A 24650-nucleotide genomic window follows, 5' to 3' on the forward strand; every position below is an offset into this window, starting at 1 on the left:
TATTTTAGAAAACAAAAACCAGTAATTATTAGTGTCTACTATGACTATCTACCAATTTTAAAGTTATGGAAAAGTTATAAAAAAAATTGTGTATTGTTTTTTAGTACTGCTTAAGCAGTACACAATATTATATTAGTATCATATTGACGTTGAATACATATACAGGTTTTTTTCTTTTATGAAAATGGACGAAAACGATTTGGAAGTACTTGATTGCCCCGAAACACCCCGTGAAACACCAGAGCCATCTGAACGGACGTCAAATATTGCTGTAGACTTGGTAGCTTACATTATAACTACACCTTACAGTTATATGCCTACATTAAAATCCTATACTAATCATAATATGTATTTATTTAATATTGTAATATGTTAAATTAATGTTAGTGTGGATTGTTTTTCTTTTAGGCTTTGAGCCCTGCCAGTGTATTGGGCAGTCGTAGACCATCGATTGATGGTATGTCCAGCACGTGTACATCACAGTCAGAAGTACGCTCATTTAAAGATCGTCTCAGAGAACATGTTAATCAAGTCAAGGTATATTGGATATAATATCCCAATTATGTTGGATATACTTTATTTTGTACATGGTTTTTGACAGTTACTTTTCCTAGGAAAGAGCCTCAAACACTGTAGTAGTTGAACAAACTAAGACCAAGGTTCAACAAAATGTCAAACAGCCTGCTGAACGTCTAGCCCAATTGGTATGTTTGACCATTTTCTTATTGTAAAATATGTTGTTGATTTATTTATATAAACTGACTCCATTACCATTTTGCATTTGTATATCATCTTTTATTTGACTAATCTATTTTACATTTCTTACATATTTTAGGATAATCAAATTTTGTTATTTTGAGTTAAGCTTATGTAAAATAGACTATATACAAACTATAAGGTGGTTTCTATAGAATCTGTTCAGTATAAATTTGTTAGTATAACTGCTCTTAGACCTGTAAATAAAATGAATGAGCTACAGTAATAATCGTAATCCATACATTATAATAAAATAATACAAATAAATAGTTAAGAAAATGTATTATCTTTTCCTTGTCAGATGATTTTATGATTCATTGTTAATATTGCATTTAGTTGCATTGTTATTGATTTATATACATAGATGCACACATTCTTTTTAATATTTATATCTCTTTCATCTTATAGTAATAACAAAATAAAAATAACTTTTACTTTGTTTTATTTTATATTAGTGTTTCATTATTTGCAGTTGTTTTAACGGTTTCCATAGTTCTTTTAAAATCCATTAAATTTACTATAGTTCAACATTTAAACAATTTTAAGGGACTTCAGTTCATATTTGTATGTTATTTGCATCTCTAGGACCTAGGTTAATAAATTATCTTAAGTACAACTTGAAGGTTATAAATTATACTATTAACAAAGGGATTAAAAACAGCGTAGCAATGCCATTCTGTGAAAAACTGAAAAGTATCCATACAAAATCGAAACTATTATAACATTTTTACTGTAAAAGTAAAGTGGGCACATTAAATTATAAAACATACAGCTAATTAACTAAAGCAATTCATGATCAATATAATGAATTTACACTTGATTTTTTAGAACATAATTGTATTTATTTTGTTATAAACCAAAATATATAGGTACTTATTTTTAAAATTGTAGTATATACAATTAAAAAAATATTCTTTATAATTATTGTATTTTTGATTGGTTAACGTTATACATCAGTAAACTATTTGATCAATGATAATAATGTTTATAGTTTTTATGTGTTAGTATAATATGTTATTTTTATTTGATAGAAATTAATTGTTTTCGTTTTTTTGATATAATTTATCAGCTATCACCTATTTATTTTATATTTAAATTTAAATTTTGTGTTTCAGATGAGTTCAGAAAATCAGGCAGTTGCAGCTGCCTTAGAGAAACATGAAAAGGATAAAATCAGAAAAAACGTGGTCATTAATAGTGTGCATGAGGTACCTATAAATATAATAATATTATATACTCACTTTAATGAAGTTTAATAAATTATTTACACAGGTAACTTCAACACTTGCACTGATTTTGTTAATATGCACAAATAGCCAATACACAAATGAGTAAGAATTATTACTTTAAACATATTTTTATGGGGTAAAAATAAAAATTATTTTAATGATTCCCTTTAATTATTGCATTTAAATTTTATTCTATTGTTAGTTTTACCATTAAGTTAAGTTTCTTTCACGGGCTGTTTCATCCTTATCTACCAACCATAGTTCCTGCAATACTGCACCTGCATTTCCTCACCTGTCTTGGACAGGTGTACTTTACGAAGCATGGACTTAACTGAATCACATCATGAACATATGCATTAAGCTTTTGCATCTGCTTTTATTTTTTATCACATTTTAAATTAATTGAAATTTTAAGCACTAACATTTTTATTAAAAAATAAATACTAATTTGTTAATTTGAAAAGGTGACATAACATATGATTTTATTTTTTGAAGGTAGACCATGAAATTGAGAGTTACAATTTTTTCACTAAAGTATGGGACCCTCCTTCTAAACCTGATGAAATCCATGAGAAATCAGCTGAATCCAGCGGTAAATATTTAAATTATTTTTATTTTAATCTTACCCATTAATATTTATTTTAGGACATTATTTACTTCAAAACGAGGAAATGATTGCACTAATATTGTATAACATCTATTGAGAATCTAGAAGACTCTTGTCTTAGTATAAACAAATTTTATAATAATAGTAGGCATCTTAAAATTAGTTTTTGAAAGGTGCAGGCCAGTTATATATTATACATTTTTATTTTATATTGATTTAATTGTTAATTTCATGTTGTTAATTTTTCACTTGAAACGAGTTTCATTATTTGTATAGACGCAGAAGTTGGTTTTTCTAATGAAGAAGATAAAAAACTGGTTACAGAAGATTATTTAGGACTAACAGATGGAGAGGAAGGCGATGTTTTAGATCATTCCTTGGTTCCATTTTTGAATACATCCATAAAAATAAAAGAAGCAGCCGAAAATATTTATTTTATTCCAGATGGATCTCAAGGTAAAAACACTAAAAACCTTGATTAATTAATATATTTGCTAAACAATATTTTATGAGTTCAAACATCAAAATTTATTTTATTATTATATGTTTTCCCAAGTCGTCGTTATTTTAAATTTTCATTTTTTTGTTATGCTTTTAATTTGATTTTCTTATTGAATTTTTTTTGACTGTTAGTGAACAATTGTAGCTGAACATTAAAAAAAATTAACAGTGGAATAAATCATGTATTTCGATTAATAAATATATGATTTTAGTGGATCTAGCAAAACGACTGAATTCGAGACAACCTCGATACCTTGAGAGAGAAGGACTTTATGTTGGTACATATCCTCCTATCTATGAAAAATGTTTAAATAAACTTCAACAAAGACTTCTTAAAGCTAATGAATTGTAAGAAGTGTTATGGATAGAAATATTTTGAAATTTGTTATTAACTAATAATAATTCAATTTTGTTGTTAGCCATTGGTTTGGCGAAGATGGTGAACCAATCAGATTACCTGATCCTTTGACTAGTCCATCTTGCTGTAATTTATTAGACACTTCTGAAAATAATGGGTTTTTAGATATTAAGTACACAAAAGTAAGTACATTATTATTTATGTCCAATATTCAACGACAGTACACTGTTTATACTGATTGTATTTTCTCTTATAATAATTTATTGTGCTTTCAGGCAATACCGTTTAAGAACCCATATAGTTTCAACAACGATTCACAAGATTCTAAAGAAATAAAATTTCTTTTAGAACTAGAAATTTCAAAAATTCAGTTTAGTCATCATGCTCTTTTCAGCCGACAGCATGTTTTAGATAAGCAATTGTTACAACTGTATTATAAGTATAAGTGTCGTCAAGATATTGCAAGAACAAAAATGTTGTCTGGAAGATTAGAGGCCTTACGTAATGCTAAAGATACTTTAGTTAAGGTCATGTCAGAAGAAAACAATAAAGATTTGCTGGAAAACCATGAAAATCGTTTACATAGGTTCAAACATTTTTCAAATGTAGTGATTTTGTTTTAATAATTTTACTTTCCCTTTTAGATATAAAACAGAAATTAAAGAAACTCGATCTCAGAGATTGCTGGAAGGTAAATCAGATCGATCTTTAGTATCCAATATTTTGGAGACCTGGAGAGACTTGAAAAAATTGAGAGAAAGGCAAGGGTATATTGTCACTAGTACAAAGTTGGAAATAATTGTTGATGACCATGATAATACTGAAGAATGGGAAACAGAGTTTAACAGGTATGGGTAAAAAATACTATTATAGTGATTGAATTTAATATTTTCATAATTTAGGTTAGTAGCAGAGACTCTTGAAGAAATGGGAGAAAACAATATTGAAACCAATATTTCTAAAGTCCGAGATCAGGTATTTAGTATCCTCTCAGATTCATTGAGATCGCCAGGAGAGCCAATTATTACATTTGTTATGGCTAAAATTGAGCCTACCCCTGAAGATTCTATTACTGCAAAAGAGTAATAAAAATTGAATGTTAATTAATGTCATAGTATAAATAGTGTACAGTTTTTTTTTTGTAGTGAGCTTCAACGAAGGTTGGCATTGTCGAAACATTCTATTTGGTTCGACGTGATATTTAATGGTCATGTAGTGTGTGAATCTACTTCGTTACCAATCAATGACAGTTTTTCTATTGATGTTAATCAGAAATTTGTTGTTGAAATCCATCAGTGGCCTGATACATTATCATTGAATATTCATTGTGAAAACCTGAGTTCAAAAAATGTGTTTACCAAAAATCCCATTGCAGAACTTTACATACCTTTTCCAATAAGGTATAATTGATCAACCATTGTGTGACTAATATAATGCATACAATCATATTTTTAATTTTAGCAATACTACATTAGATGTCGTTGACATAGAAAACTTGGAGTTCAGTTGTTTTGGCAATCAGAGCTTACAAAATGCCGGTGTTGGAAGTGGTGTGGACTTTAAGATATTTCCTGAAGATTCTGAAAATCAATGTTTGTATACGTCTGGTGAAGTTTTGTGCAAGGCTGGTTGGGGCATATTTGATGATAAAATTTTATGCCCACCTGAAAATTTCTTTAACAGAATTTATTCACATAAGTAAGTGATTTTATTTATTTTTTTTTTTACATAAGTAGAATGTGATATGTAAATAGGTAATATATGTATAAAGTATACATTGTTCTAGTACCAATGTTTTTTCAACTAAAACAGAGAAGATTTTGAGTTGGATGAATGATTTGCATCCAGATCCTAATGATCCAAACAATGTATCATATTTTGAGGCTCTAAAAGTGCGTAAAATACAATTTTTTAATCAATATTTTTCAAACTGTATTGAATGTAACTATTTTTTTTTTTTAGAGTGTTGATGATGAAATGGTTTTTAAAATGAAGTCAAAGTTTAGCGTTAATATTTATCAAAAAATGTTGGAATTCTGTTCAGAAGAAGAATTAGATTCTAATCCTAGACTAAAATTATTAAAATTACGTGATCGTGGAGAAATAGAATTTAGAATGGCCAAAGCAGTACCATTAAAAGAATGGCTTATACCAAAAGACATATTCAATGTAAGTTATTTATAGGTAATTCTCATATTTTTTTTAACTTATCAAAAATATTTTTATACTTATTTGTATGTTTTAATACTTGTTTTTGTAATTGATCTAATTATATTGGCAGCTATGGCAATACATTACCATTGTACTTTATTTTGCTTAAAGCTGCAAAAAATGTGTGAATATGTCTTATTATAATAAGAATATTTTTTTCAAGACTCCCTTAAAATTGTTTACACTTGTTTAAGCTAATTTTTTTTATAATTTGGTGGACAATTTAAGTTTATTGAGTTTTTTTAGTCTCAATATTCAATGGAGAAAAAAACTTGATTTGGTTGTGAGTTAAAAAGATGATTGAATTGTAACTATAATAATAAAAATAATATAAAAAATGTCCATGTTTGCTGTAGTTTATTTAACTAATTTTATTTATTATTATACTTATGCTAAATAAATTGTGTTGGACTAATAACAAATACTATTTATTAAGGAATTTGAAAACCGCGTGGCAACTTCTGAGCTTGCACTAGAAGTTGCTGGTCTTGGGCCTTTGGAAACTAGTAGAATCTGGGGGCGGTATTCAGTTATCAAACTGTATGACAAGATCCTCAAACAATGCAAACTTGGTAACAGAAATAAAATAACCCGAGACATCATTGTTGAAGACACCGTACCTGACATTGGGTATGTTAATTTTGGCCATAAACTTTGTCATAGTGTCTGGCCGTGTTTAAAATTTTGGTGCTCAGGTGGCACTAATGCAATTTCAACCATTGGCCATATTTTAAGGACATCAGGCATATTTTTAAACCTGACTAATCAGACTAATAATTTTAATACAGTTTAGAAGCTGAAAAATGTATATTTACAGTAAAACGTGACGTTTTAAAAACTAACTAAGATAGGAGATTTAAAAGCATAATATCAATATTATTACCAATTATTAAATTTCCAATAATATATGTAATTAAAAATTACCTACTTAAATTGCAATATCAATATCAATTATTTTTAAGGAATAGTAATGTATGAAACACACTCATCGTTTGAACATTGATAAACCAACTGAATAACAAATTATTTTGATAAAGTTAAGTAAAATTAAAATGCGCAGAATATATTTTATTGCATTAAACATATTATGATGGTTATGAACTATAATTTTTTTTTTTTGAATAAGTTACAATTAGCAACTTTCAATTAGACAAGCTGTGTGCTTTGCTCTATTTAATGCTGTCATCAGTTTCTCCCAAAAATTGAACGTTTTAAAATAGATTTGAGAGAATACCGCATAAATATGCAATTAAACTGTTAACATTTTTTATATTTCATTACAATGCAATGTTATGTACAAAAAAAAAAATTTGGATTATACTATATTATTATTATTATTATACTTGGCTACTATTAACTGTTATTATTTACAGAACCTTAGGCTTGACATTTATGAAAATGTTTCAGCCAAAACGACCATTACGTCCTAGAAGAAAAGAAAGAAAGAAAATACCAGCTAAAAGCCTTTCGGGTCAAGAAATTAAAGTAAATATTTTTATAAATATTATTGTTACAAAAGTTATTTCTTATTTTTCTATTATTTTTCATACTAGGTTGTTATTAATGTCATGAGAGCTTTTGAGGTACCCGTGAGAAAAAACTCTGATATGATGATGGGGGACATAGCAATGGTTCCAGTACAACCATTTGTTGAAATATCCTTCAAGAATCATACGAGTAGAACAACTACCGCTGAAGGTTCTAATCCAACATGGAACCAAGATTTGCAATTAATTGTTAGGTGAGAATTGTTTATAATATTATCATCTTATTTTTAAAATTATTAAGTAGGTTTATTTGTTAGAAATAAAATTGTTTTATGGATTGTTGAGTGTTGATATTACCTAAAGGCAATTTAATTTATAGTAATTATTGTAAACATGAGGTTACTCATTTTTTTTAAACTCTCCACTTCTAATGATTTTCTGATGATTCTTACATCTTTAAAGGGGAAAAATGTACAATTCTTATTAATTATGGTAATCTATATTTTTCATGGCAATTGATATCTAATATAAATTTTTTATATCTACCACAATCGTTTTATTAATAAGATGCCAAACCTGTTTGTTTAGTATGATTTGTAAATATTTTTTAATACATAAGTGTATAAATCACGCAGAAAATAAATGTTTGATTTTTAATTCACACCAAAGAATTATTGATGTATAAAATATCTATACAAATTGTTATTAAGTTTTACTTCCATATTTAAATTTAAGTTAGGAACATTTAATACAATAATATCAAATATATATTTTAATAATTAATATTAATTATACAATATATTTATGAGTATAGAGTGATTTTTTAAGTATGCTGCCTGGCACTTTTCTTATTCTGAATAGAGTATAAGTAGTAATAATTAATAACTATTTTATACTGCATACTTAACTAGAATTACCGAAGTAGTATCAATTTGCAAAGTGTTTAATAGACTATTATCCTTATAGTATTTAAATTAGAAAAATTCAGAAACTTTTTATTCGAACTATGATAACAATAGGTATGTCAACATTTTCAAAAAAATCATACGTGTCACAATTCATATTTATATATGTAGGTTCTCATTTGAAATACCAAAGTTGGTATCACCGTAGGATACTCCTTAAATGTTGAAAGAAATCTATGTATTTAAAAATTATGTCCTTTACTAAACTTAAAAATGCCAAAAAGAATTTGAATATATGCATAATATAAGCATAAGAAACAGTGCGAGCATACTTAAAAAATCACCTTATAAATACTTATATATAAAATATAATATATAACTACCAAAATTAGCTTCTAATTGTATTTTTGACATTTTTGTAACTGACTCACACACAGTTGTATGCAGTTTTGAAAGCTGTCTTTCAATTTTTTTAATATTCATAAAAATAAAAAGATGGGGATAGTAAAGTTATACAATGTAATCAATATAGTGATAAATGCATTGTATGAATATAATATTATAGTAAAATTGTAATTATTAATGATAAAGGTTATAAAAATTAAAAATTGGTCCAATTAAATTAAAAATATAACTTTATTTCAATTTCATACCTATAATACTTTGATACATAATTTGATTTTTTGAGTACCACACAAAACCATAAATATAATAAGAAAATAATATTTTGATGTATGCACATATTATGGATATTGGTATTATACCACTACTGGTGCTAAGAAAATCTTAAGTATACAATTTTTTCTTTTTATATAATATGTTTTTACATGTAAATTCAACTCTTATATGTTTATAAATATTACATTATTCCTAGAATTATAATTTATTATTTATGTTTAAGTACCAATTATTAATCATACATTATTAGCCTATGAATAATAATGATTTTCGTAAAAAAAATATCAACAAAATAAAAATCATATTTATAAAAACCAAATTCAATATACTTTTAATTGACAAGTTATGATGTTTTTTTAATGTATCATAGCATTCGTGTAATGCACTTTTTTGAATATATTTTTTAGGTATACTTAGATGTTATATTTTAAATATTAACTAATGATAAATCAACATGGAAACAAGTAATTACTAAAAAAACTCTTATAGCATAAAAAATATACACAACTTAATTTAAATTACTATTTTATTCGATAATTTTTAGTAAAAACTAAAATGTTCTATAGTCTACTGGTGTATATATAATGTTATGTTGCATACCAAGTTCCATTTATTTGTTTGTTGAATCAAATAATTAAAAACAAATTTAGCAAATTTTTAATTTGTTTTTCTTTCAGATCAAATTCAGTTGATTTATGTCCCAATGAAGTCCAACCTATTGATGACTGCATTCACATAAATATGTATGATGAAATAGTTATTGATATATTAGAAGATGGCAGAACCCGAGAAACAAACATACATCAACGTTTGGAGAGACATTGGTTAGGAAGCTGTGTTATACCCATATCCGCATTATTCAACAGCTCTCAAGTTAGTTATATTGTATTCAATTTACAGTAAAACCTGATCTACTGACACATTTTTCAACGGAAAAAATGATCAAAAGTCCCGAAAAAAAAATGTGTATTCTAGTCTTACATGGACAGTAATATTTTCTCCTGAAATCTTAAAAACGGGCAACAATCTTAGTATAATATCATATTATACTAGTATATATTTGAATATAATTGTAGCCATTTGTACATACTATGTCATAACTAACGACACTAGTCTCGACAACGAGGAACAAGATAATGTTAATTGCTTATTTGTATAATTATGTGTGTCATGTTTAATTATATATGCATCTACATATAAAATACATTATATTGACCATCAGTTATTTTTCATTACAACATAATATTTTCATTAAATATATATGTTTGTGAGTTTTATTATTAAATAATAAAACCGGATAATGAACACTTGTCTATAACAGACACTTTTGATAGCCCTGTGACTGTCCGTTATATTCAGGTTTCACTGTACTTATATAATAGTATTATATTATAATATTTTAAAGTATCTCTGTATTGTGAAAAAGCATTAGTCACATTGAGTTTTGATTAGTTGTCAAGATCCCTAAAAGTTACTAGTTATTTAGCAACGGTAGAACGCTGATGAACTGGACGAGATAAAAAAAGGTTTAGTCTTTTAATAATTTGGTAATAGTTATTGTATTTTCAATTTTATTATTTCACATAATCGTAAATTAGATATCCACCTCACAATTATTGACCGCTGATTATTATTATTTATTATCGGTTAATGGCAATGTGTTTCCTCAGTAAATCAGTTGTTGTCTAATCGTTGTACAATTTAGTTTGTCAACCCTTAAAGCTAGTGAATTTCAGTGTCACAATGCTGTCAAATATAAAACCTGTAATGCTTACATAAAAGAAAAAGTAGATATCATTGTGCGATTGAAAAAAAAAATGAAACCGGCCGAGAATTTTCCAAAAAGTATGTTATTAGAACATCTATAATAATATTCCAAACATTTGTAAAAATAATGTACCATTCCAAGTTTTTTCTTATTTTTTAAAATGTTTAATAATTTGTTTACTATCTCATTTGTTAAATTATATTATATAATATAATAAATAAAATGTATTCATATAACACATTCGTTACCTTTAATGTGTCTTATTTCAATTATCTGGATATTTGTCTATCCAAGTCATCCTCGACATTAATTAATCCAGATAATCGACGTTCTACCGTATTCTATTTTGATGTATTTTATTTCTAGCAATAGCTGTTTGATAGCCAGTCCTAATTATTACATTTAAAAGATCTTTATGGCAACTAATTTTGTTTATTATTTTATGGTTAAGTGGAAATTAGAACAGGTTATGTGTAATAAATCAACAATTTAACAAAAATAAAATTTAAAGTTTTCTGTACAATATTATACTGAGTAAAATAATATCGGCTATCCTCTGAAAATTTGTTATGAGCATTAATATTGTAATGAGAAACTTTTGAAAAATTATAAATCTATCAACCACTTTGTTGTTAGTTATATCATATTTAATGAGTGTTTTTGCTCATTTCTTGTAAATCGAATCAGAGAAATATTAACCAACATTTAATAAACAATTTTTTGTATAAAAATGTATATTTAAGTATAGAGTACTTTTAATGGTTTGGCTGAAGTGTGTTATACATTTTAATAAATCAATAATGTCTAATTATCCTATGTTTTTAATAGTTTTTGATTTCAACATAAATATTAAAATTAGAGAATGATTTTGTATTTAAAAGTAATATTTCAGTATTTCAATCACTTTCTATAATATTAAAGAAATGTAATAACTTGTTGTTTAGCATGTAAAATGTTAATAATGATTATGGGCCTGCATAACTAATGCCATTTTAATTTTTTCTAAAAATAATATTAACTATGCATGTGTATAAATTGTATTCACTTAATATAATATAATTATTCAGTTTATTATACTAAATTTATTTTTCAGATTGAGGGAATATTCCAAATGAACACACCTAGACACCTTTTGGGGTATGAAAGACTTGTGTCGAATTCTGAAAGCTCTCATTATAGGAACTCAACTTTTCTGAGCTTATTCATTATGGTCCAACCACCACTGCACCATCCTGAACCTATCAAGGTATTTAAAATCTTCAATCTAATGAATGATAAAATATTTACTTGCATATATTTATTATTTAATTGTTCCATTTTTAAATATTTGTCGATATATCTTACAACTATCTTCCTTTTTAATTTTAATTTTAAATATTTAAATATTATGTATCTCAAGTTACTTACTATAATAATGTAGTAAATTATTTTGATACATTTATATTTGATCATCAATCAATACTTATTGTGACATTTTCAAATTTCTTTTTCCTTATTAGTATTATTAATTGGACCAACTATTTCATACACCTCACAAACAATAATATCCAATACAAATCAATAAATGTACAAATGTTTAAATTAATATAATTATAGTATGATTCAATAATAGTTTTACATAACTGGTTTATCAATTGTTACTCATTAAATTGGGTAATACATCCATACCGTGAATAATGATAGTCGATAGATGCTTATATGATGATTATATATTTCGGGTAACACCAAAGAACCTATTTTAGTGTGTAAAATAAATAATATATTGATTGAGAAGGAAATGTCTCAGTCTGGGAGGGGGGGGGATGAGAAAACGTCCAAATACCCACTGAAATATCTTATATAAAGTACAAACAGATATGTCAGAAGCATATTGAATTTGCAGCCTAAGCATCTGACTTATGTATTTATTATTTTCATTTTTGTAAATAATAGCATCTTTATTATTCAGTTATTGAATGGATTTATTCAGTTAAATTCTTCTAATGAATTCCTGTATCAATATTTATCACTTTATTTTTATTTTTTTACACATTTTTTTAATTTTCTCTTTGCCTAATTACAGCTTTTGAAAATCTCAATCTATTTGAAAAGTAACATAAAGAAATTTTGTACCCTCTCCCTTTTATTAAACCGTTTAATTTTTTTTCTTTTTTAATCAGTGTAATTGAAAAGTTTTTAGCGTGAAATTAATAGTAATTATTATCGTAATCGTTTGACCTTTATTAATTAAATTGTATTTTCTTTTTTTTTCAGATTATAAAGTTGTATTATGTATTTAATTATTTAATTATATTATAAAAATTTACAGGAAAGATTGGACTGCAGTGAATCGTTTAATTTTGAAAGGTATTTGGAGTATTGGTCTGCAGAAGGGGCAAAACAGTTTCCTGGAAGGCCTGTGAAAACCTTGGTGATACACTGCAGTGGTAAATCCGTCTGTGTGACCAGATTCTTTAGGCCTTTACCGCTCCCTGGTAGGTACATGGTATATATTCGTTATCCCTTGTAGTAATTTTTGTTGTTGAGCTTTAGTAAATAATTTTATGAGCTAGTCGGTAGGTATATATATTATACAATCAGGGTTTAATGTAGTACAAAATGACCAAGGGTTCTGTAATCTCTATTTTATTTTGAGCGTTTTATGAAGAGTTGTCTCATGGTCTATACTCTATACAGCAAATCATTAAGTAATGAATAAGTTGTCAATACCAATTTTATATCTACCTATTTTGAAGTGAAAAGAACAATTATTTTGATTAAACTTGAAGGCCTCAACTTACTAGCGTACTTTTTGAAGAACAAGATAAAGGGACACTTTTTAAGCAAGGTCAGAGGTAGTGGGACCTAGTTCCCTTGCGGCCCCACATCATCCCATGTATGAAGTACAACACTATCCCAAGGATAATTTTTTATGATTTCGGATTCTAGTGATTTATGCTTTAGCTTATTTTGTTTTATTATAAAATTATAATTATAATTATGCTGTATTGTTATGGATTTTGTTATTCAACGTATAATAGTCCATTATAGATACAGAATATTAAACTATAGTAGATAGTTTTCTGTGCTCTCTCATTTTATCTTGAAATGATTATAAAAAAATAAAATTAATTCCGTTTTTTTTAATCAAAAAATTACAAACTTATCACTTATGGCATATAAGCATGACTTATATTTTATACATATTTTTCTCTCAAAGTTTCCTTTTTTTTTTCTAAGTGATTTCCGAGGACACTTTAAACACCACCGCCGAAATGGTCGCCAGATTCGTATCTCTTATACCAGTGGTAAACAGCAATGTTTTGCTCATCGGCCGATTTGATGTCTGGTTGACCGGAGACGTGAGTATTATACTAAACATAATTTTATATTATGTACATATCATTTTCTTTCTACACATATATTTAATATGATGGTATTAAGGTAATAACTAATAATTAATTGTTGTACAAAGTGTACAAAGAAAAACAAACAAAAGTGACTGAGAGTACCTATATAATCTGTAAAATCGTTATTCCTCAATATTCACTAAAAAGTAAAATTCATCCCATTATCGATGCCAAATACCGTAAACATTATCTAATTCCGAGAATCAGTATTATTAGATACATTTTAGATTTTTAGTCCCATTTTAATGTATAAGTTTAGTATTCTTTAATTTGTCGATTTGTCGCCGTCGGTTATTTATTAACTGTTAAAAATCTGTATCGGTTATTCATATAACTATTCCTTCGTCTGTCATCGTTTTGTTTTTTTTCTTATTTTATAGACTGTGAGAAAAATAATATTATATTTTACGTACTGCAGCTGCGTGGTGCATCGACTGCAGCTCTTACTACGAGTATTCAAAAATAAAATAATTTTATAGCTGATATTGAAGGTCGTAAACTACACAACCGATCTTTAATACTAGACATTTATATTTTATAATTTATAACCATCGAGATATATCGATTTCCAAACGCGTTTATTTATAATTTAGTAGGTGTATTACCCGGCATGGCCCGGGGATAAATGAAACCGCGATGAACAGTAATAGTTCACCTGAAGCGGATAGTAATACACTAATACGTAGGTAATTAGTTTTTTCTTACGTGTAATCAATTGCGAGTTAAAATAAACGAATATATATGTGATTAATATTGTTAATAGTGAGTAAGCCACTCTAAAATAACTGCAGACTCAATCTATTTTCTAAAGTTTTAACTATCCTTGAATCGTTAAAATTTGTCGAATGTTTTTTGATTCTATTAGCCGCAAGTTTGTTTCGAATTTTTTGTTGTGATGAAAACATGAATATTCAAAAAAAAAATTTCTTATTAAATAAATCTCTTGATATTATATAGTTAATAGTACAGAAATAAATATTTAATACAGAATATTTAAAACTGTACTTGTACTACCATTTACCCATTTTTATATTATTCTATTTAACATAATAATATAGAAAATCCAGAGTTTCAAAATCCAAAAAAATTTAACTTAGTAATAAATGTGAATTTTTATCTATTATTGAAAAAATTGTGTTTTTACTTCAGTATAAATGTTGAATGTATAAACGTTGGCCTACATTTATTGATTTTCCCATTATTTGTTATAGTTATCTCCACAATTTTACACTAACTACTTTTCATGAAAAGTTATTTGTTATTATTTATTACAAGTTACATTGTACCTAGTTTTAAAACAAGACCATACGTCTGAACTATTTATATTTGATAGTTAATATGTTTTATTATCATGTAGATAGGTAACTATATATTTTAATTTTAGATCATATTTACAGTCGATTAATTCCTAATTAAATAAAAAAATATTTAACTGGGTGATATTTAACTTAATATTAAAATTTTCTTTACTTATAAATATTAGTTATTGCTAGATAAAGAAGAAATATGTGATATGTTGTCGTGACATTGAAATCATTATTATTTATTTAATTTTAAAATACTTTCAATTTGATCGTATAAGTGGCTTCAAAATAAATTAAAATTTTAAAATTTGGGTAAGACTATCCACAGCATTGACTGTGTCTGGTTCGTTGATCCTTGTTAAAACGATTATTTTTAAATAATTCTTAATTCATTAATATTTTCCGAAAGTCTTAATTTGTTGCTACACGCCTACACGTTGTAATAAATACTAATCTGCATATTCTATTGGCCGTTGGTAAAATACGTTTCATTTCTTCAAATTTCTTTATGAATTATGAGGTCTTCAATGTGAAATTAAATGTGCAATTCACTGCCTATACAAATACCAATTATTATTGTTTTCATTTCTGCTTGTTTATCATTAATATATTTACATTTTCATTTATCAGTGTTAGAAGGAAATAGCAGTGATGTATCTTATAATGTCAATATGTCAGTATAAAAATATTAATTTTTCAAATAATACGATAACATATTGCATTAAATATATAAAGACTTAAATACTTTGATAAAATGTTATAAATTATCCTTGGAGAATGAGTTTTATGTTGATAGAACATTATAGGTATTTAAATTGTTTACGTTAAAATATACGAGAGTTAACATAAATCTTATGGTCCGTATGGATAACTAGTTCTGTGGTCGACATGCCGTTATACAGTATCGATATTGTGTTCCAGATAATAATCAAAAAGAGTTTCTTCATAATAGTTAACTGGTTTATGTTTTTATATGATGGGAAAACACTGATGTCAGCATAATTTTTTATTTTTTTGGGAAAAAATATTCATAAATATAAATTGTCCCAGAGCCAGAAATAAAAAAAAAATTACCAATCGTAAAAATAAAAAAAAAATACTGACCATTCTTAACAATAATTCACCGATTGATTCGGAATGGGAGGGTTGATCAACCCTTCCCCAAACCAAAGGGTTTTAATAACGACTCCGCAGCGTGGAAGTCTTCTTAAAGGATAAAGCGTACGTTCGGATCAGTCGGAAAAACTTACGGTTGAAAAACCTGTTTGGACCATTTTATAATTATTGTATATTATGCGTGTGTATACGCAGACTACAGGCAGTTGTAATATTTTTCCGTTGTCTATTTCAGCAACTGTTGGGCTTACTGTTCGGCGGCGGTTCTGGTGTAGACCATGGTATATTGCTATGCTGTTACTTCGCCAAGCTAAACATCCGGTCTTGGTTGCTTCTCGGCACCGGCGTGTCCCGGGGTGAGGCCGCTTACGTGCTGACGTGCGCAGTGCCTTGCCAACCGTCCGCCACCCCCGTGTATGACGTCTGGGACCCTCTCACCGGTCAGAAATACTCTACGTGTGATAGCTTTTCACCAATACAGGAAGCGTACTGTCTGATGAACTCCGAAAATGTGAGTATCTATGTAGGTGCTATACACTAATTATAGTTATTATAACTAGAGAGTCATTAGTTTTTTTTAAACGTAAAAATGCACGTTCAAATAGGGGGACACCTCAGCTGAACAGAATTGTTGAGTATGTCTTTGTAATGAATGCATTCGATTTAAATTCAATGATAAATTATTCCATAAAAAAAAACTATTCTGAAAGGACACTGCGTACTTGGCTTAGTATAGTTGTATAACTAATTAAATACAATAACTAAAATAAAAATTAATAAAAATCGAAAATATCTCATGACTATAAATAGCGTAACATTCCGATATTATATTTTGTAAAGGTAGAACACGTGGGGTATCCCTATTAAAATTTCTAATGTTAGTTATGAAAATTAAATTTTTTATGAATTTGAAAAATTATTTGCAAATTTTTGGGATTTTAATGTACTTTTGTCAAAATTTGAAATTTAAATGTATATAAAAATAATCGTGACTATCTTGAATGTTTTCTAATGACTATCAAAAAAACTTACCGGAAACCTTGCATTACATTTTCAGGATTTTAACTAGTGATACATTTTTTATCGTTAATAATTTTTAAAAATTTTCCTAATTTCAAAAAGTGTCTCATTATGGCTATAAATAACTCAAAAAGAGTCAAAACATTTTTCCATGTATGGAAAATGCTATTATAAATATTTATAAATATTTGGTAAAAAAATTAAAGTTTTTATGATTTTGTCAAAAATTGGGTAAAAATTATTTTTTGTTTGTTTTTCCGACGCTTTTTAAAACTACTAGGAATTTTCATTTTGACCTGCCAAATGCACCAACTAAATTCACTTTTCTATCGTAAAAGATGTTCTGATGTCGACAATTGGACCATTTTTATTACCTACTCAAAAAATTGATGACGGCAGAATAAAAACATTGTAAAAACATACATTTATCGCCCTACGATCAGAATCTAAAAATAAACATTTTTTTATAATATGAATTAAAAGCTTGTTTTTGGCAATGGTATATGACGTGATTGATTATCTCTAGGTATCTCCAAAGAATTACCCTCATAATGTATACCAACCCATTTTGGAATATGAGTGATACAGTTACAGTTTTCTTATTTAATTCATCTGAATTCCTTCTTCCGCTCGTTGTAGTAGCTATATTTTTCAATTAACAACCACCGATGATGTCCTCTTTCATATATTATATTACAAACTAAATTCTCGCCTTTATACAGTATTATTCAATTACAATTGGTTACCTACGCGTATATACATATGCTACTATACCTACTTGTGCATAATATATGCTTATATAGATCTGGCTGAACATCCAGTACGAGAAATCGGTGCCCAGGACCCGGTGGGATGTAACGCAGACCAGGGACTGGAACCCGGCTTTCGGTCGGTACCAGGCGGCGCCCACCATGGCGGGTTCCGTGCAGCCGGATACAGTGGACTACACGCCGGCAGCCATCGCAGACGCTCGTCTTCTTCAAGACAAGCTGGAGACGACGTTGCGAAACTCGCTGATGAAGTGGCGGGTCAAGTCCAAGACCGTATGGAACAGATATTGCGTATCAGTGCTGCGAAAAATTCTACCAAACCTAGAGCGAGAGACTTGGAACGGTGGAAGCACGGACGTCACCAATGCGGAGAACAGTTACCTAGCCGAGTTGCAACACTTGCTCGTCTCTCACAAGGTGCAGTGTACATTTTATACATCCACTATAGGGCTATAGTACTATACTACTGGTACCGAATTGGTTCCCGAGTTCCAACTCCACATGCCGAATTGGTCCCGTTTAAAAAAATGATATAATATATACAATTTTAAATCGTTGATTTGGAAGTCAACTATAGTGATCACTAGATGTTGGAACGCAATACAAATAATAAAATATAATAAATGCAATTATTTAAAATCGTTGATTTGCAAATTTGAAGCAAACTTTCTTTAAGTATTCAATTCGCATAAGCTTCTCATTAGTGTACTCAGTCATACAATTTTCCAAGAATTTGTTATTTTTTTCTTGTTTGCTAGTAAGTTTTCTAGTATTATTACTTCGAAATTTAATATAATTCAATGTCTGAATACTGTTTAAAGTCTCCATAAAATAAAATATATTAGGATGGGCACTTGTGAATTCTTTATTCAGCTTTGAATAGAACGATTCGCAACAATTTGTAGTCCTATCAATATTTTTGTCAAATCTAGCCCAAATTTTCGGTGGAAAGATACTGTCTGTTATTATGTAAGTCCATGAACGTAGTCAAAAAACTGATCCAATTTTGAACATCAAGGTTTTATGGCCATAAAATCATTATAAAAACAGTCTTCGGGTGATAATAAGGGTAGTCCAAAAAATAGTTTTAGAAGTTGTCTGATTTCTGAAGCATTATCTTTAAATTCATTGGGGAGACCAATTTGTTGAATTTTTCTCCACCATGACTGACATAAATGGAATCTGCAACCTCTAACTGTAACTTGCTGTAGCTGTGAAGTTATGGCACTATTGATAGCTGTTTCAAAATCAACGAAAACCGTGCCAACTGTTAAATATTTTGCGACCTTATATAAAGCAAGTATGTAAGTGTCAGTAGTCTTGTTCGGGAGTAGGCTGAATACGACAGAAACATAAATATTTTGTACCTTGATAAAAATAGAAAATAATTGGTAAAATTGCTTAGGACAACTTTTGAATGTTCCATCGACAAATACCGTAGTGGCTTTCTTGAGTTGTTCCAAGTTCTGCGTGCAGGTGAATGTAATTATATTGTTGACAGAATCGTTGTCATAAATTAAGTTTTCTCCGAGATTAGTTATTATCGAATATTCACCGACACTTTTATGCAGTTCTTCAAGATTAGAAGGTAACTTGGGAATTGTTTTTAATTTAGCAGCATTCAAATTTTTACGGACTCAGTTAATATCATTTTACTCGCTATGACTGTTTGAAGCTATCTCCTTGCGTACAATTTTAGATGGTCGCTCTGTAATAAGTTCGTCACATTTTCTTTTTAGTGAATTCGTCAATTGTTGTCGTACAAGTGTACCATCGTCTTCACTTTCGTGGTTATGTGTTAATACTTCTTCACATAAACAATCTCCGTTCAATTTAACTTATGCTTTACATTTTCGTTTTGTACATGTCCACCTCTGCATGTTATCTGCTAGGTTCTTTTGGAATCCAAACTTGTAGTTGTCAATAACCAACAACTTAGTTCCCTTTTCACTATTCATAAACTCCATAATTACGAAAAATTAAAAAATATATATTCAAATACGAAATACACATTACAAATTTACACGACATGTTATTCGAGACTGTACAGTGCTCACTGCTCACCAACATTATTGTCATTCGTAAATAGGATATATACGATATACCATACATCGATAAAAGTACATATATCTTAATCATTATTTTAAGGGGATCAGTGGCGGTGACGACGGTCTTTGTCAAACACACGCGTTACATAAGAATTCAGAGGTGTTTTTTGGCAAACGTATACCGATTGATAAAGTGAAGCGATAAGAATTCTGGAAACAGATTTGAATTGGTCGTCAAGTTTACTTGAGACCGGTCAGTCTACATTTTTGAATTTATATTCTGAGTGAAACGATGAATGTTTTTTTATTTTTATTTTTTATTTATTTTTTATTGTTTCACTCAGAATCTAAAATTAAAAATGTAGACTGACCGATCTCAAGTAGACTTGACGACCAATTCAAATCTGTTTTCAGAATTCTTATCGCTTCACTTTATCAATCGGTACGTTTGCCAAAGAACACCTCTGAATTCTTTTGTAACGCGTGTGTTAGACAAAGACAGTCGTCACCACCACCGATCCCCTTAATTGATCGGGATATCACCGATAATTTGCTAAACTTCCAATATATATTGCCATCTTATTGTAGATACTATAGATTATAGAGTGTAGCCGTATAGGCACATTTATATTTTAAACTGTCTAATTTATATTTTGTACCAATTATTAAAAATTAAAAATTACCTGTACACAAACGGGAACCAATTCGGATCAACCTAATAAAATGGTATTCGGAAAAAAAATCCCCGGAATAAAAACCCCCGGAAAAAAAATTCACAGGAAAAAAAATCCCCAAAGTTTACTTTGTCGAGTTTGCAAAGTTTTCTTATATAATATAATTGTACATCCTAAACGGAGACAAACAAAATATGTCGGTGTAGCGTCCTCTCAATAAATGCGATTACGATGTTATACCGACTGACCAATTAATTTGAGTCCAGAATGCATAATAGCTGTTGATCGCATTATCGACACATAAATACGTTATCTACGTATAGTTTTTAATTTTTGACAGCTGTGAGTAATAACATACGCAAGAGAACCGATTAATTTTTTATTATATATATAGATATTATTTTTATTTTATGCGCAGTGTAATTCAAAATTTTATATATTGTTTTTTATTATTAATTATTATTTTAGACATCTCTTTGTTCATTATTATCATAATTATTTTTAATTTTTGCGTAATCTAGCAGCTGTGTGATCAAAATAATATTATACCTAATAGTTATCATTCAAATTTTATATATTTTTATTATTATTAATTATTATTTTAGACAGCTGTATCCAACAATTAGGTATAACTTTGGGGATTTTTTTTCCTGGGGTTTTTTTTCCTGTGGATTTTTTTCCGGGGAATTTTTCTCCGGAGATCTTTTTTCCGGGGATTTTCTTTCCTAAATTCAATAAAATACCCTTTTTAAACGGGAACCAATTCGGCTCGACTTAATAAAATATCTTTTTTTCAAACGGGAACCAATTTGGCCAAACGGGAACCAATTCGGTTACTCCCTACTATAGGTGGGTTATACCTTTTTTTGGTAGCACTTAGTCACTCATTTTTACACATGTGAACTGGTTTTACAATAGTGACATAATAACAATAATAATAATAATAATCTTGTAGTTATACTAGAGTAAAACCAAACTTTCTTTTTTTATTTTATTTTTATGTACAATTTGGTACAACGTTATCGTCTTATCGATGTCAATGCAATAATAATAATTATTATATTAGGTACATTGCGATTACGTCGAACAAATAGTATTTTTCGATATATTATGTGTATATCAGTCGTAGGCAAAATGTGTTAGGCAACACAACCAAGTAATCAAGAAATAGAAATAATGGAAACAACGGAAGGTAATCCTTTAGCAACTATTAATGGTTATCAATTCAGAGAATACAGACAACATTAAAATGGGACAGTTTGGGTATGTCTGAATGAAAATAAAGCAAATTTAAGGGTCGTATGAGAACTTAAAATATAGAAATAATTCATTTTTCTTAGGCAAAATCCTTGAAAATGTAATACAAGGTTCTTTATATGATGTTAATACAGTAATACACCAATTAATATAATAATATGTCGAACATACGTATATTTTTTATAAGCAGTTAAAGTTAGAATTTTGACAAAAGTCTTCAAAATCGAGAACATTTTGCAATTTTGATGTAGTTGAAAATTCTTTAATTAAAAATCTTCAATATTCATATAGGTACCTACTCAAAATTTGAAAATTTAGTCCAAAGTTCCTTGGAAGTTGTTATGCCAGATCTAAACAAATGTGTATATTTTAAATTAAAATATAATTATTACACCTAGATACCTATAATAAAAGTTTGTTTTCATTTTTTTAACTGCATTTTTTTTGTTTATATAATTATTATAATTACGTTTAAAATACAAATTATAGTATTGTTCGTATAAAATGATTTCTAGTATCAACTATCTAGACATAGTATTGTATCACCCTAATAAAATTAGGCTTAAGAATTTAATGCTTAACGTCTTTACAAATGTTACGACCGAGAGATTTGAACATAATAATATTTAGGTGCGGTCTTTTCCCATTCTCCCCTTCGCGTGGCATGTAATGTGGGTCGGCACAGTTGCGGTCAATACCTTTTTGGTGGCACTTGCGGTCACTCTTTTTTTTATACATATGAACTGGTTTTACATTACTGACATTAATGACGGGCTATTGCAGTTTGTTAACTATTTATCAAGGCCGGGGGTTGGGGGTAGTCAGGTAGACTATAATTTATAGTGCAGGGGTGGCGAACCTTTTTTGGGTCACGTGCCAACCATTTGTAATCAAGGTTTTAAAAAAAAAAATTAAGTACCGGTAATATTTTCATATAGTTACCAATTTTTTTTTTCTTATGGTTCGAGGGTTTTAAGTAAAAATAACCAACATTTTTTAAATATCAGGGGTGTATCTTGTTAGTATTAAATATATAATGAAATACAAGCATCATTAGGTTTATATTATATTCGATGATTGTTCCTATGTGTTCATTTTAAACCATTAATTGTTCGCAGGTATTTCTAATTTGTGTTAAATTGTATTCAAATGGTGTTAACCCGTAGGTTTTTAAATAAATTGTACCGTTATAATTTCGGTAATTATTAGTGTTGATATGAAATCTAAAATGTAAAAATATGTTCTCATAATATGTTATAAGTTCTGCTAAAATGTTATCAGTTACATTTTGTTTGGTTGAAACAATGAACAATTTATTTTTTATTTTTTAAAATTATCATTTTGATTGCACATATTAATACTAAAAAGTATATAATAGTGATAGTACATACCTAATAGTCATTCAAACATCACTTACTCTCTACATCGTCTACTCTGATTTTTTTTATACCGCTGTTCAAAAATCTTCTTGTTATATCGATCTAAAATATTGTGGAGACTTCACTGTTTTAGTATTTTTGCACCAATGATTTTATATTGTATTTTTATTTATTTTTAATAGTACATAGGTATTATGATATAGCGTCCAGCTTGTATGTATATATTGTTTCAGATGTGTGGTTTTCCCATCAACAGACCGTACAGCAACACCGAAGTTTTAGTTGAAGCCATACAGTCGACGGGCATGCACCTAAATGAAAATCCACTGGTTGAGTTCGCGCTAGCCGTTTACGTGCACCCTTACCCGAATCAAGTATTGTCGGTTTGGATCTACTTGGCGTCTCTGCAACCTAGGCGTTGATCGCATCTGGCGATATATACAGTTCAAAAATCATTATCACAGGATATATATATATGTTATAAGAAAAATTATAACTTATCGAATATTTATGTTGTACGTTCAGTGCTCAAATTTCGAAATAAAATTATAATATACTAAGACCTCACCAATCCCCTGAGAGGGGGAAAATACACTTTAATCCATTTTGGGGCTTTGATTCCGCAGTCATATAGTATCTCTCTCCTTTTCATATGCAATATTTATAGCAAAACATACAAAACTTTTTTAATAGAATAATACACCATTTTTTTGTCAAAAATATTGTTTTTATTTTATTAACAATATTACAAAAGAGTAGCATCTGTGATAAAAAAAACATATGGTAACAATAAGTAATAATTTAACAAAGCAGGTGCGTGATGATGACGATCGTGATAAGTAAACTTTGGCGAGGTTGACAACAATACAGGAATGTGTGGCGCTTTTCCGTCATCCTAAATTTGACTGATCTTCCACGAGAGTGTATCCAAAAATTGCAACGGTATACAAACTCATGACTGAAATTTGACCGGAAGTAGTGGTTATTTTTAAAAAAATTATTTTCACCAGCCGACCACAGCTTCCGGAATTTGCCCCACCTGTAATGTGTGAACACCAAATCTACGATAAATCGTATCTTCCCCAAATCGTCGATGTCCTTTCGCCAGTCTCGTAAAATCTCGTACGAATGACACTACGGTGGCGTCTATATTTACAACAAGCTTCCACGGTGTCGTATTTTGAAATGATACA

At 28.5% G+C, this 24650-nt stretch overlaps 1 protein-coding gene across 3 annotated transcripts; it reads left to right on the forward strand.

Annotated features, from left to right (window-relative positions):
* Nucleotides 1–24017, forward strand: LOC111041308 (coiled-coil and C2 domain-containing protein 2A). 3 transcript variants are annotated; one of them, XM_022325525.1, is made up of 25 exons: nt 1–280; nt 409–537; nt 615–704; nt 1872–1964; nt 2481–2577; nt 2869–3048; nt 3306–3441; nt 3513–3633; nt 3727–4037; nt 4096–4299; nt 4354–4533; nt 4597–4851; nt 4913–5149; nt 5223–5343; nt 5414–5620; nt 6099–6292; nt 7036–7147; nt 7216–7403; nt 9410–9605; nt 11594–11746; nt 12809–12974; nt 13720–13841; nt 16545–16820; nt 18133–18516; nt 23691–24017. In XM_022325525.1, the coding sequence occupies exons 1-25, from the start codon at nt 179–181 to the stop codon at nt 23877–23879; spliced, it is 4443 nt and encodes a 1480-aa protein (XP_022181217.1). In that variant the 5' UTR covers nt 1–178; the 3' UTR covers nt 23880–24017. The 3 variants fall into 3 exon arrangements, with proteins under 3 accessions (XP_022181217.1, XP_022181218.1, XP_022181219.1); XM_022325526.1 differs by having other exon boundaries at nt 5238–5343; nt 23691–23879; XM_022325527.1 differs by having other exon boundaries at nt 256–348.
* The last annotated feature ends 633 nt before the right edge of the window (nt 24018–24650 follow it).

The sequence above is a fragment of the Myzus persicae genome, unplaced genomic scaffold, assembly GCF_001856785.1.
Source record: "Myzus persicae strain clone G006 unplaced genomic scaffold, MPER_G0061.0, whole genome shotgun sequence".
Classification (NCBI taxonomy): Eukaryota; Metazoa; Arthropoda; class Insecta; order Hemiptera; family Aphididae; genus Myzus; species Myzus persicae.

What these genes read in the sequence shown, in the direction of transcription:
- LOC111041308 (XM_022325525.1), top strand. Translation starts at nt 179, where the DNA reads ATGAAAATGGACGAAAACGATTTGGAAGTACTTGATTGCCCCGAAACA. An exon ending in TAGATATTAAGTACACAAAA is followed by an intron (nt 3,634 to 3,726) that starts GTAAGTACATTA and finishes TTGTGCTTTCAG; the next exon opens with GCAATACCGTTTAAGAACCC. An exon ending in ACCATCCTGAACCTATCAAG is followed by an intron (nt 11,747 to 12,808) that starts GTATTTAAAATC and finishes AAAAATTTACAG; the next exon opens with GAAAGATTGGACTGCAGTGA.